Here is a 12,953-nt window from a genome sequence, read left to right as displayed (position 1 = left end):
CCCCACAGCAGAGCAAAGGTCTCTTCAGTTCAATTCCTACTCACCTCACCGGGCAATGGAAGTATCTGCCAAGCCATTCAGGGAAAGGTAAACATTATGCTGCTGTAAGAAAGATGTTGAATGTAGCAGACCATTTTGAATCATGCTGCACCTTGAGCGCACCTAGCCCCAATGAGGACAAGCAATTGGAAGCTTAGGTCTTTATTGGCAAAACATTTGATCACATGCTAGGATTGACACATGTCCTCTTTTGGGGGTCCTACATGGCCATCCAGTGCGGGGTGGGATTTTACATTTTAAACCCAAAGTCCTGGAATTTGGGTTTAAAACAAGAAGTGCATGGGCAGCTCTGGCTCTGGTGTGAGCTGCTCAGGCGCAGCGGCAGTGGAGGGCCGATCAGGCAATTGCCCTAAAATAATATAAAATAGTTTGTGTTATATTCCACGTCCAGTCTCTAGAGGGCTTGTGCTGGTTGTGCGTATTTTAGTTCAGAACAAAGCAAAGCAGGCAAGCCTACAGCATGCTTAAGAAAGCAATAGCTGCTGTTGCAGGGCTGTGTCCAAGAAATATTAATGAGACTCTCAGACATAATAGCTTGTAGCAATAGCTCAGTGAAGGGTGAGCTGGTTCAAAGCATGCTGTTTTGACAGGGGTGGAGACCATGTTGACAGTTATTATATAATTATGTCGTCAGCACAAAGCACTTGGTTTCTGAATCATTAAAGAGATGTCCTAAACCTGGTATTCCCGCAGGTATAGTAGATGACAGGCTGGAAAATAATTGGAATGAAGCCACCATGTGATCATTGACGTCGTGACTTCATTCTAGGGTATGAATGTATTTCCTTCAAAATATGAAACTAGTGTGGGTTCTAGACCAGAGATGGCTCCCCCATGTGTTGGAGTAGGACTCCCACCATCCCTGACCATTCACCACGGTGGCAGATGGGAGTAAACATACCAACAACATTCGGAAGGTCCCCCACCCCAATCTAGACTCTGTGAATTAAGGATGCTACGTAGCAGACTGGCAGTATTGTAATAGACACAGGTTTGAGCCACAGATGCCTCTATTGGCCCTTGGAAACGAGCAATTTGGGCATTCGGATCATAGCTGAGATCTCATTTGAAGCATTTAACATACCATGCTTCCCCTGCCTTTCCATCTCAGTGCTGCTGCATCAGGTGATTCAGTCTTTTCCTGATCTATTAAGTCTGAATCACAGTCTTGATCCAAATTGGTTCCGGCACATTCCTGCTTCACAGCACAGGGAAGTGAGTGGTGCCAAAGCTCAACTGTCACAGGACTTCACAAGCTATGTGCTTCTTAAGCTGCAATGAGCTACGTTGATCAACCTGATCTAGGTTTCGTGGAAGCATTTAGGAGCCAAAGCTGCCTCAAATTGTGGAATTTGAGTAGCTGAAAAGATTTCTTCTGCAAACAGCCATCGCCCCGCCCCCCGCAAAAAACAAAACAAAAACACATCTTGCTGGATTACCGGTATTTTTGTGTTCCATTACTTCCTTGCAGGAAGAGGGAGCCTGACCTTAGCCCCTGCTCCATATTCTGGAGTGGGCTTCAAAAATGATTTTAAATTTGCTCTCTAGATTTAAATGACCGCCTTTTGAGTCTTCACTCAAAACATTTACAAGGGCACCCTTATGGGGTTCACTTTTTCTCTTAATCCTATTTAATTTCCACAACAGCTGCACACTGTACACTTTGGATGCAAAGCCTTGTCATAAAACAACAGGGGCACTGGGATGGGTCAGGGGAACGAAAAGGCAGGAGTTATGAAAAAGGTGGCACAGAAATTTAATAGAAGATAGGCATGCCAGAGAGACAGATGGGGAGATGGTAGGAAGAGACTGCAGAGTGGAAGACACAAGAGAAGGCAAAGAGCTACTGTTCAATGGCTGAACACGTTTTGCCTGCAGAAGGTTCAAATAAGGCTTTCTTGAACCCCTGGAGAGCTTCTCCCAGTTGGCATAGACAATTCTAAGCTAGATGGACCAATGATCTGTTTAAGGGAGCTTTCTGTTTTGCTAAGGGAGCACTTGCAAAGATTCTCCCAGTGCTCACTGACTGGTTAGCTAGGAGGCAGAAGGGTAGAACATAAGAAGTCATCCTGGATCAGAATAAGGCCCATTTAATCCAGCATTCTGTTCTCAGAGCGGCCTACCAGATGCCTATGGGAAACCCATAAGCAGGATAGATAGGAACACAGCAATACTGGAATTTACCAGCCAAAATCTTTGCTGCAAGCCTCTCTCTCTATGAACTTGCACAATCTTCAGTGGTCATTAAAACTACACTATCTAAACCCAAACCTAGATTAAATCTGGTGAGCCAGTTTTAAATCTTTTGATATTTTGACCTGCCTGCTGTCTTTGCCTAGCACTTCCACTTGCTGGCAACTAAATTCCTATAACTGGGCACAGAGAAAACACTGAAACTTTCCTTAGTTTCTTACCTTTTTCAGGGGCTTGTAGAAAAGGTGATAGCATACAGAGACTGTAAGAATGTTGGAGTAATCTAAGGTTCTTTTCAGGTTCTTTCAAGCCTACCAATTCTAGGATCATTGAGGAATGTCTGCTTCTTAAAACCCGTAAGGCTTCATGTACAAACAGCTCTCACAATAGAAGTTTCAGTTGCATATGAAACCCTTTTTCTGTCACACTTTGGAATCACCACGATGGAATCCAGTCCTTGTACAGCAGAGAATCGTTTCTATCAGTATGGACCTAGGAACCATTCCGATATAGCGTGCAATAATGTGAATTATATATACAGCATTCTTCACTTAAAGTTTGTGAAGATACGCAAAGAAACACTAGTGTTCTCACAAGTTTAAATAACTTTATTTTTAACATTTCACAAGGATGAAAGTCTTCATAAAAAAAACCCCAATAGGATTAAGTACCAAGAGTATCAAGGCAGAATATAAATATACATTCAGATCCTTCAACATTGAGCACTGAGCAAATGTTTGCACAAGGGGAAATATCCCTCACAATGTACCACACTTTTCACAAAATTCAGCATTTCGATGTCAGGATTGCATAAGTCACAGATACCAATTAGAAGGCACAGATTGCAAGTGTATTGCCCAAATCTCATCAAAATGTATACAACTGAGCAGACCTTTATATGAAGAATGGTCAGCTGATTTGGGCCCAGGACAATACTCCCTCTTGCATGCGGCACATTGTGTTGCCAGTTACAGCCCTGGGGTCCCTGGAAATTTTAGGTCAGGTTATAAACTAGAAGATTTTCACAATCTACTGGAAGCTGTACTATCTCTATTAAAACGGTCAACACTATTTGTTACTAGATCCATTCCTGTTGAATATGTATTAAACACAAATGTCCACTGTACTTTGGGACCATATAACCATCAGGAATAAACATTTTCTAGTACATAGTAAAACTATATTTCAATAAAATACTTGTTCCCAAAAGCATGTGCCTGTGTGCTTATGGCTCCAGCAGGAGCAAAGAGACATGAAGCCTCTTAAAATAAAGTTTTTAAAAAGCAATTTGGTTCATTTATGTGAGATATACTAGCTTTAAAAAGATGCCCAAGTATCTAAATGCTGGCTTTACACGCAAGAAGTTTGCCTTTACAGACTTTATGCTCCAGCTATTATGGAGCCACAGATATGTGAAAACACCACAGGCCCTGAAGATTTTAGATATGGTAGACAACAGTTCCTCCCCTTTCAATCACCTGAAATCATTGACCTAGTTGAGGCAAGATGACAGCATCAGCCAGAGGATTTCATCAAGAGAATTAGCACTATGCAACAAGATAGACAAATCTATTCAACAAGCACCACACTCCCTGTAGGGCAACAGGAACATGGAGTCCAAGGTCACAGTCCAAGTCTTATATTCAAACATGACAGTATTAATTTTTCTACCAACCTCCAAACTATGTACTTAGGGCTCTCATTGCATAAATATTGCCATGTCAAATGAGGAATAAACTAGAGGAACCACTTAGCTGTTCCTATTCTTTGGTGTTTGCAAATGAGATTGTACAGTATCAAGAGCAATTAACAGTGCACCATTGAGGAAACGTCAAGATCTATGGGTGATATCGGATCATGTCATACTAAGAGCAGGCCCACAACAATCAACAGTCCTTAGTCATTGATTAGAACAGGTCTACTCCCAAGTATGATTTGCTTAGAATCAACCCCTCTTTGATTACCTGACACGTTTATAATCCAGTGTTGTGACTGAATACAAAGGGAGGGCTGAAGAGATATTCAGTGCCAAGCTCATCCCTCTTGAAAGTGCATAGGCAGAAAATGAATAATGGCTACAGTCAAAAGCATGAAAATTAATCCGTCCACGTCTTCAGACATCACTTTGATTGCTGTTTGGCTGCCTGCATTTGTAGCTCAGATTTTCAACAATATACTTTTTTAATCACAGTTGATCTGACTGGAAGCCAAAAGTGCATATACAAGCTTCAGCTTGCAAAAAGCCATGCTCTACCTTATAGTTGCTATCTTCAAATAGTTCAATTTCCCATACAATGGTCAATAGGGATTTCACCCCAAATGCCTAGTGATGGTGGATGCATTGTTTTATTAGGAAACCTACTAAAGTTAATCCTTTGGAAACTTTAAATTCATATACCGGGCTAGTGGCCCATCCAGAGTAAGGGACCACGATGTAAAGTTACCCTTTAAAAATTAAGGGGCAGGTGGAGATACTGAAATTAAGAATTCAATCTCCAACCCAGGACTAAGATCCATAAAAAATAAAATCAGAAAAAGTCTCCAGTTTTTTTAGTCTGCAGCAGAAATCATATTGCAGTAATTCTGACTATTCACATCTTCCAGCAATTTATGCAGCAGCATAAACAGAATCTTTTGTAACCGAGGAAAGTGTCGTCTGACTTCAGAAACTGTTCATACAGATAGAGAAACTGGAACCAAAACAGGCACAGCGAGACATTGCACACATACAGCTTTGTGCTAAGCCTCTCTTATAGAGAAACATGTGGTCATCCAGATACCTTTGGGCTCCCAATGGCCATCCGTGAGGAGGATGGGAGTCGAGTCCAAGCACATTGGGAGGGCCAGATTCCCTATGCCTGCCCTACTTATTCCTCCTAGCTGGTTTGAGCTACAAGGCAATACATTCAAAAGCTGCTCAAAGGTAGAGCAGAGACATTTGGAACTGCAAAGGAAAGAAACATATAATAAAGAAACTGGGCATAAACAAGATAAGATCAACATTCTCTAATCAGGAATTTCTGAAATAGAAAAGATGTGGAAAGAAGTATTACAAAAAACCTGGGAAAACTGATGGAAGCTACTTTAGCTGACAGTAGAAATGTGTTTTTATCTGCATTTCAACCCTTTCATAATAATAATAATAAAAACTTCTGAAAAATTTTATCAGCATGTTGAGGAACTGGTCAAAAATGAAACTTTTACAATAGAAAGTATTCACAAATGGAAAGACACCTGTGATTATTGAATCAGAGCAATTTGTTCAGTCTCTTTGATTCGATATACTGAGATGCTTTTCCTGTATTCAAAAATAAAGATCTAAGCAGATTCTGAACAGAGGGGTAACATACCCAAAGACAAAAGGGAAAGATCAGCAATTCAAAAGTAAAGTTAAGAACGAAAGAAAAGTAGTCAAATCTGGGAAATAAGAAGCAAGATGCTTCTATGGACTTTCAGCTGGAACAAACATTTTAAAAGTAAGAATTTCAGTGATGAGGGATTAATGTGTACCTCCAAAGTCAGCTACTGAAAACCCACAGGTTTGAGCATTTTAACACCTATGGGGAAATGCAGGGGGAATGCCCCTCTCGTCTAACTGTACTTAAAGCAACCAGCTGCAATGAAGCAAGCCAGCCAGGCTGCTGCTTCTGGCAATTAGTTTAAATCAGTATTGATTTCAAAAGTTTAATACGTCCTGTACTGACCACCATAAGACACGGAAGTCAGTTTAGTGCTTAGAAGCTAACCTCCTCTTACTCAAATGACATTTCATTTTGACAGTGGTATCACGGCACTCCAGCAGGGTTTGCTTGCACAACCATCATCACTTTCTATTTCTTAACTATGGATCTTCCTCTCTTCCCAAAGGCAAATGCAGGCAATTTTGCACAATTGGCAGGAAACCTGCACAGCTTAAGCCCCAACCCAAATGAATGAGCTGTTTTCTTAATAATTACTGATTCAGCGGAGCTAGAAAAACAGAAATTCCTAATGGACTGGGCTGCTTGTATGCAGAGAGGCAACCAGCTTTCAGGTGGAAGTGCTTATTTCCCAGGAACTCAAATCCAAACAAGGTACTTCATAAATATTTATTCATCCAGTATATCTAATGTAAATATGATTGCTTATATTGCACTAAAACTTAATATCCTAAAAGAGTCAAGAAATCAGGAGTTGAAAAACTACAGAGAAGTGTTCATTTTTTGACTAAACCCTTAAAAATGTGCCCCTTGGAGCTTATTCACAGGTAAAATCTGGCTCACAACTCCTTCCACAGTCCCATAATTTCAGGCCTTTCACCTGCGGAGCAGCAAAACATGTACAGTGTGCTAAAAGGTAAAATGTGTTTTTTTAACACTATTGACTTTGTAGATTATAGAAGGCAGTCTCCAAGGTAAGTCAACTCTATCCTAAGACAAGTAAATAATAATCTGTTTCGGTACAAGCAGCTTTTCCACATTCACTACTTCCAAAGTTTGAGTAAGAAAGCCACTGATTAGGTTAAACTGGTTCCTTCACATCTTTCCAGCTTTCTTATTCACATGAGCTTGAGCTCGAAGAATGTTAGGGGTTTCCTCCATAACTCTGACAAGCAAGTTATCAATGTAGTCTTCCAGCTCCCGCACCTGCTGATCTCGCTTTGCAATCACATCTTTCTGCTTCAAGACCAGCTGGATCAGCTCGCTGTGTGTCAGCTGGCCATAAGCGTAGGCGGGATCTGAAGGATCATATTTCTTTAGGAAGGAAGAATGAACAGGTTAAAGTCATTTTGATATCAAGCACTGTTGCAAGGGTGGCGTCAAAGGATCAGAAGAAAGGTATAGAAACCTTTGGTTTCAGGGATTACTGGGGAATCCCAGGAATGATGTCAGAGCAAAGAGGTCATCTGTCAAAGCATCTTAAAAGCTACTGAAGATTCACAAAAAAACTAGAATTTCAGGATTTGCCACTGAAATTGTACTTTTATGGCATGCAGACAAATGTGCATACAAGGTTTCTGTACACCTGCCTTCAACTATTTCTTCCCAGTAATAAACATGGAAAAGTGAAGATAAGACCCTCCTCATAACATGCAAAAAGTACTAAATAAATACAAAGCAGCAGCAGTAGTGGTTGTTTCAGTTAAGTGATAATAATTCAGTTTTTGTGCTCAAACACCAAACAGATCATTTGCAATATTAGTTGGAGGCAGTAAATCACTAAACCTTGCTTATCTGAAAACAAAAATCCCTTTCAGGCCAAAGTCCTTTGGTGAAGATAGCAAGTTTTGAGCCTGGGGAATTTATACCCACTCACAGATCAAAACTTGTGTCAGTAAAAGGCTCAGAAAATTGCCCAGATCGGTAGGATAGCAGGGGCAGGGGGAATCGTACACCTAGAAAACTTGAACACATTTCTGTCTCCAAACGACCATACCCCTTTGCAGTTTGTCTAATCCCGCCAATAAATTTACAAGCTTCCTAACTCAGGGCACAGACCACCCAATTAGGTTTTAAAATATAGTATGTCTTAAATTACCTTTATATCGGCTTCATTTTGGTTATCCAAGATCTTTGATGTTATGCTCTGGTTTTTTGCAGATGATTTGTTTGTTGTAGTATGCATTGGTTTCACAGGATGAAGTCTGAAAGAAGCACACACAATTAGTTCAGGCCATCCTATAGTACTTTGTTTGCCTTGATTTCTTTTTTAGTTAAATTACACCCATGGAACACTTCAGGAATCTAGGTAACACAAAACCTGTGCCGCAGTAAATTGCACTGCACTTATGATCACAACTAACACCGCTTTTTTAAAAAGTTAAGCATTTATCCAACTGCTGCTTTCACTTAATTTGGCAGAACATGAAAACTATATTTAGTATTTTAACAGGACAGTGGATTTAAAAAATAAAGTAAAATTAGAGGTAAAATATAAAGTGCTGGTTCCTGTTTATGATACCTTTATTGTCATGTCACAACAATGTGAAAATAGAGTCTGATTACTGCCTAAGCAAAACAAACCTTTGCTCAGTTTTATTCCTTCATTGACATTGCTACAAGAAATAGATACAGATCAACAGGGAAAGATTTTCACCTGTCCATAGGACACAAAATCCCTTACTGCATTCAAAAGGGGAGGGAAGAATCAAAGCGATGCACAGTATAGCACTTGAGCCTTTATCTTTGCTCCCCCCTCCCCCAATTCCTCTCACCTGAGCTTAGCAGGATAAGTTCCGTCACTTTGCAGATTCTGATTGGGATGTGTTTCAGAGGGTGAAACCCATGCCTGGAGCAGCTTCTTCTTGCCAGAGGGATCCACTTTGGTACCCAAGCCCTCTGCTGTAGCTTTTTTCGTAGGTTCTGCTCTATTACAGCCAGAAGCATCAGATTGGAAAGAACTAATAGAGTGAGAAGAACTGGGCAGAGGGGAAAGATGAACAGGCTTAACAGAGAACTCAGGACTATCACCCTGTCTATTTTCTTTTAAGCTGTCAGCATTCTTCTGCTCCAATCCCTTTACATCATGGCTTGCATTTTCAAGGGCTAGTGCTGAAGGTGCAACCAATGGTTTGTTTAGTTCAAATCCATCATCAGGGGCACTTGTCTTCATGAGAAGCGATACAGTCTGCCTCTCACCAGTCGCCTTTTTATTTGCTGTCAGCTCTCCCCCCTCAATGGAGGACCGTAACTCTGAGGAACCATCTCCACTCCTGGACAAATCTCCAGAAACTGCAATCTTTTCAGTACCTTGAGGATAATTACTCAGCTGCTCATCATCCGATCCCACTTCTGGAATAACAGAAAGGGTGGTGGGTTTTACATTCAGATCTCCAGGGATCAAATTGCCAGGCTGTGTGCTTGTTGCATAGTGAGGGAGATTGGTACTAATACTTTGAGAGGAATCCATGGTTCCACCATCTCTTCCAGAGCTACGTATATTGGATACGGAAGTCGCTAACGCGCTATCGCTTGTTAGTTTTTCACTAGAGATGAAAGAATTTTCTGCAGAAAATTCTTTATATGTAGAGGCAGAGCTTGACCCATTTTCTGTTTCTGATTCATCCATCAAAGAAAGAGATACATTCTTTTTTTGTTTCAGGGCACTTCTTGGTGCTGGCTTTGGGGGCTCAGAGAGAGAACTGCTACTCGACACAGTCCTCGGCATGTTAGGCAAAGGCGCGAGAATTCTCGGAGTTGGAACTGGTGGCTGTACTTTAACTGAGAAGCCGGCTTCAGCCTGTCTTTCCAAAGGACCCTCACTGTTATGAAGAGATTGTACATTTCCATTACGGGGCTCAGGTGCGGCACAATGTTCTACATATAGTTCAGGTCTTCGCCTCTCGTTCCTTTCAGTGGGATTTATTGAAATCTTGTTTTCCTCATGCCAGCTCTCAACTGAATCTTCACCATCTGAAGCATCGTCACCACTACTCCCCACATTTTCATCCTCAAGGGCAAAGGTTACTGACTTCTTTATGCTCCCTCGGTTTTCCTTAAATGGTGGCACTATGTGCACTTTGTCATCGCCCTGAGACTTCAGGATGAGTCCAACCCTATCATAAAACCGTGAAGGGTGACTGCCAGCTAGAGATCCAGGAAAAGTGGATACAGGATCCATCTGATTAGTTAAACCTTCCTTTTGGGGCTTCTCTGAAGGAACAACATGAACGTGCTTGGAATCATCAAGGTTTCCTGCTAAGGAGGAAGTAGAGAAAGATGCTGGAGGACTGTTAAAACTTCCAGAGTCCTCTCCCACTTTAGACACGGGAGGATTATCAATATCAGAAAGCTGAAAAGCAGAAGGATCCAACTCAAGAACAGAAGTTGCAGGGACAGGCAGGGGAGACTTAGCAGAGTTTGAAGAATCCTCTATCTGGGATTCTTGTTCCCTTTTAGGAGCAAATGGTTTATTTTCATTTCCAGAAGCAGAAGAAGTATCTTGCTTGGATTTCTGTCCCCATTTTATAGTGAACGGATTGTTGTCACTAGCAAACCTATCAGTGTCCTGAGGTTGCTCTTCTGGATCAAATTTAGAGATAAAAGGGTTGTTTTTATTAGAGTGATAGGAAGGAGAGAAAAGAGAAGCAGAAGGAGGTGCAGAAATAGCAGAAGTGGCTTTGGTTTCATCCTCTGAAGACACGCCCAGTCTGTAAAAAGGGACAAAATAAAACCTGCATGTCAGTTGCAGATGCAACGTAAGACAGGCAGAAACATTTTGAAGACAAGTTTAACAAGGCTGCTGCATGTTAAGTGAATAGGAAAGGTGTAGGGCTTTAGCAAACCACCCCCTTCATATTATAATTTACCTTTTAACAGCAGCAAATGCTTATAAAAGAAAACAACACGTTGCCTGAATGAAAGTGTTTTGTACATTTTAAAAAGTCTATCAGTAACATCTCTTTTCAATGGAACACCTTTTTAATCCCAATTACATTATAGCATTATCATAGTACAGTATTAGTAGTATAGTGAAATATACAAAGCACCAAGCATACGGGACTAAGGCAGGAAACAACGTCTTATCCGAAAGTTGCATTCCACCAAGCCATAAAAATTGCATTTTAGATTGCTGAAACGTGCAAATTTTAATCATTTTGCAGGAGCTGAACAGAAACAAGGTCACCCAACAATGTTAAAAGAATGTTATTTCACTAGTTACAACTGTAAAGAAAGAGATATAAGTTTAAAGTTTGAGCAATAGGGAACAATTCTCCCACATGCACCAGTGTCAATAACATAAAAACAAAGCCAAGCAACTAATGGTGTTCACAGCACTTATATACATGTCTGAATATTTAAATATCAACTTTTCTGAGTCTTTCCTGCTCCATCTCAGTATTCCTCCCACCTCTACTTTCAGATGACAAAAGAGAGATAATATCACACTCCTCCCCAACTCAAGCAAGAAGGAACCACGATGGACAATTGCCAGTAGCACTGGCTGTTTCTTCACGAAAGACAGCTGTTCTCTTTCTCCTTCCTGATTTAGAACTAATGCTTTAAGTTTGGGAGGGCTAAAGAACTTCAGGCCTTGGCCCACCTACATGACATTGATACAAAGACTTTAACCCATAATTGTGTTTTCCTCCTTGCCACAAAGAGCAGCAGCTAGCTAGTTACACCAGTTTTCTGGGTCAGACAAGCCACCGTCTTTTCCTCTCCTCAGCAAAAAATGACAAGACATAAAAAGATGAGTGAAAACTAGCTCAGCTGCATTTGACCAGCTGGGCAAACACAACAAAGCTAGTGCCTGCCTTTGTTTCGATTCCTCTCCCTGTAAGTTGGGCAGTGGGGAGAAGAGATAGAAAGGATCAAGTTCAGCCAGCTGGGATACATTCTCTGCTAGACAGCATTCCATCCTGGAGGCAGAAGAGGGACTGGCTCGCTCTCTTTGCCCTCCCCTTGCAAGAAAGTGGATCATCTTTGTTCTGAAGGCAGCATGCATTGCCATTTCTCTCCTTTCAAGAAGGCTAGAGACAGAAACCCTGCAAATAACCAGCAGAGTTACTAGTCAACTGAAACCTACACAGGGCATGCCTGCCCTATCAGGAGGAAAATTCTTACTCAGCCTGTAAAGTAAATATTTTCTATGACATACAATGAAAACCACTGGGTGGCAATAGCTTTAAAGCATCTCAAGATCTCAAAATTCATTTCTCAAGACTAACCTGGGCTTGACGGGTTTGGTCTGAGATGGTTTCACAGAAGCTGAGTTTTTTTCTGGCTTCTCTTCTGCTGAGATGTTTTCATCAAAAGGGTTCAAGGATGCCTTTGTGATTCGAAGATCCGCAGTGCTGCTCTTATCTGAGCTATGACCTCTTCTGTTATCCACAGGGACTTCAAAAGGATTTGCTTCTTTCTTGACCAACTCTTTTTCGTTACGTTTTACTTCCTTTACCTTCGGAGTGGTGTCTGCATTGCTCTCTATTTCCTCACTAACTTTAGCTTCTTTTTTCCCTGTCATAAGAGACAGCAAGCCAGATTTCTTGTTCTCCTGTTTTTTGTTCTCTTTGGTTTCTTTTGGAGTGTCTGAAATAACTGGAGTGTTGCTTTCTGGCATATCCCCAGCACTCAGCAACTTGTATGATGGTAGAGTCATGGCTTTAAAGGACTCCAGTGAAGAAGACCCTGGTGGTGCTTTGTCAGAAGGTAGTCTTCCTGTTATTTCAGGTTCCTTACTGGGCTCAGAAGACAAGTTCTCCTGGGACAAAAAGAGCCGTTTTCGCTGGGATATCTGAGGGGAAGATAGAGTGCTGTCTTTTGGAAGAGTATCACTTTTGGGGTCACGTTCCTCCATGTAAACATGACTGCCATTGATACACACATTGGACCGGGAAGTGGGGTCACTTTTGGACTTCAGTCCACCAAATAAAGAATGTACATCCTTCTTGGTGTTACTGGAGGAGATTTGGTTTAGTTGCTTGTTATCTGCACTACCTGTTCTCTTATGAGACTTGGTGGAAGGTGGATAAAGCAGGTTATCTTCATTTGTGGAAGGTTCTGAAAAGAAAGAAATCAGCATCAGAATAGTGAAAGCACAAGTCCCAATACTACTGAAAATGCTAATACCTAATCCAGCCCTAGATCAACTGATGGCTCTTAACAACAGCAGTACACTGAGGTTGGGGACCACCGAGACCCACCTGCATCCTACTCATTTACAACTAATAGGCACAATCATGAAAACACTTCTGTTTCTTCACAGCTTCCAAGCACTAC

The 12,953-nt window shown here is 41.3% G+C and overlaps 2 protein-coding genes across 6 annotated transcripts in view; both read right to left on the bottom strand.

Annotated features, from left to right (window-relative positions):
- The window catches only part of LOC310832095 (beta-4C adrenergic receptor-like), a 685,807-nt gene that overhangs the window by 550,931 nt on the left and 121,923 nt on the right, over positions 1-12,953 (bottom strand). The window lies entirely within an intron of this gene.
- Positions 1-12,953, bottom strand: part of RAB11FIP1 (RAB11 family interacting protein 1) — a 60,426-nt gene that overhangs the window by 39,230 nt on the left and 8,243 nt on the right. For 2 of the 5 annotated variants that reach the window (XM_083713438.1, XM_083713439.1), the window contains exon 3: positions 11,903-12,734. In XM_083713438.1, coding sequence (XP_083569564.1) covers positions 11,903-12,734 — 832 coding nt within the window. Of the gene's footprint in view, positions 1-2,840; positions 6,987-7,770; positions 7,877-8,446; positions 10,382-11,902; positions 12,735-12,953 lie in introns of those variants that run through there. The other 3 variants (XM_083713437.1, XM_083713436.1, XM_083713440.1) reach the window with 3 other exon arrangements.

Source organism: Podarcis gaigeae (genome assembly GCF_964106915.1).
Source record: "Podarcis gaigeae genome assembly, chromosome: 15".
NCBI lineage: Eukaryota > Metazoa > Chordata > Lepidosauria > Squamata > Lacertidae > Podarcis > Podarcis gaigeae.
Note: the sequence above shows the minus strand (reverse complement) of the source record. Positions and strands in the feature narration are given on the sequence as shown.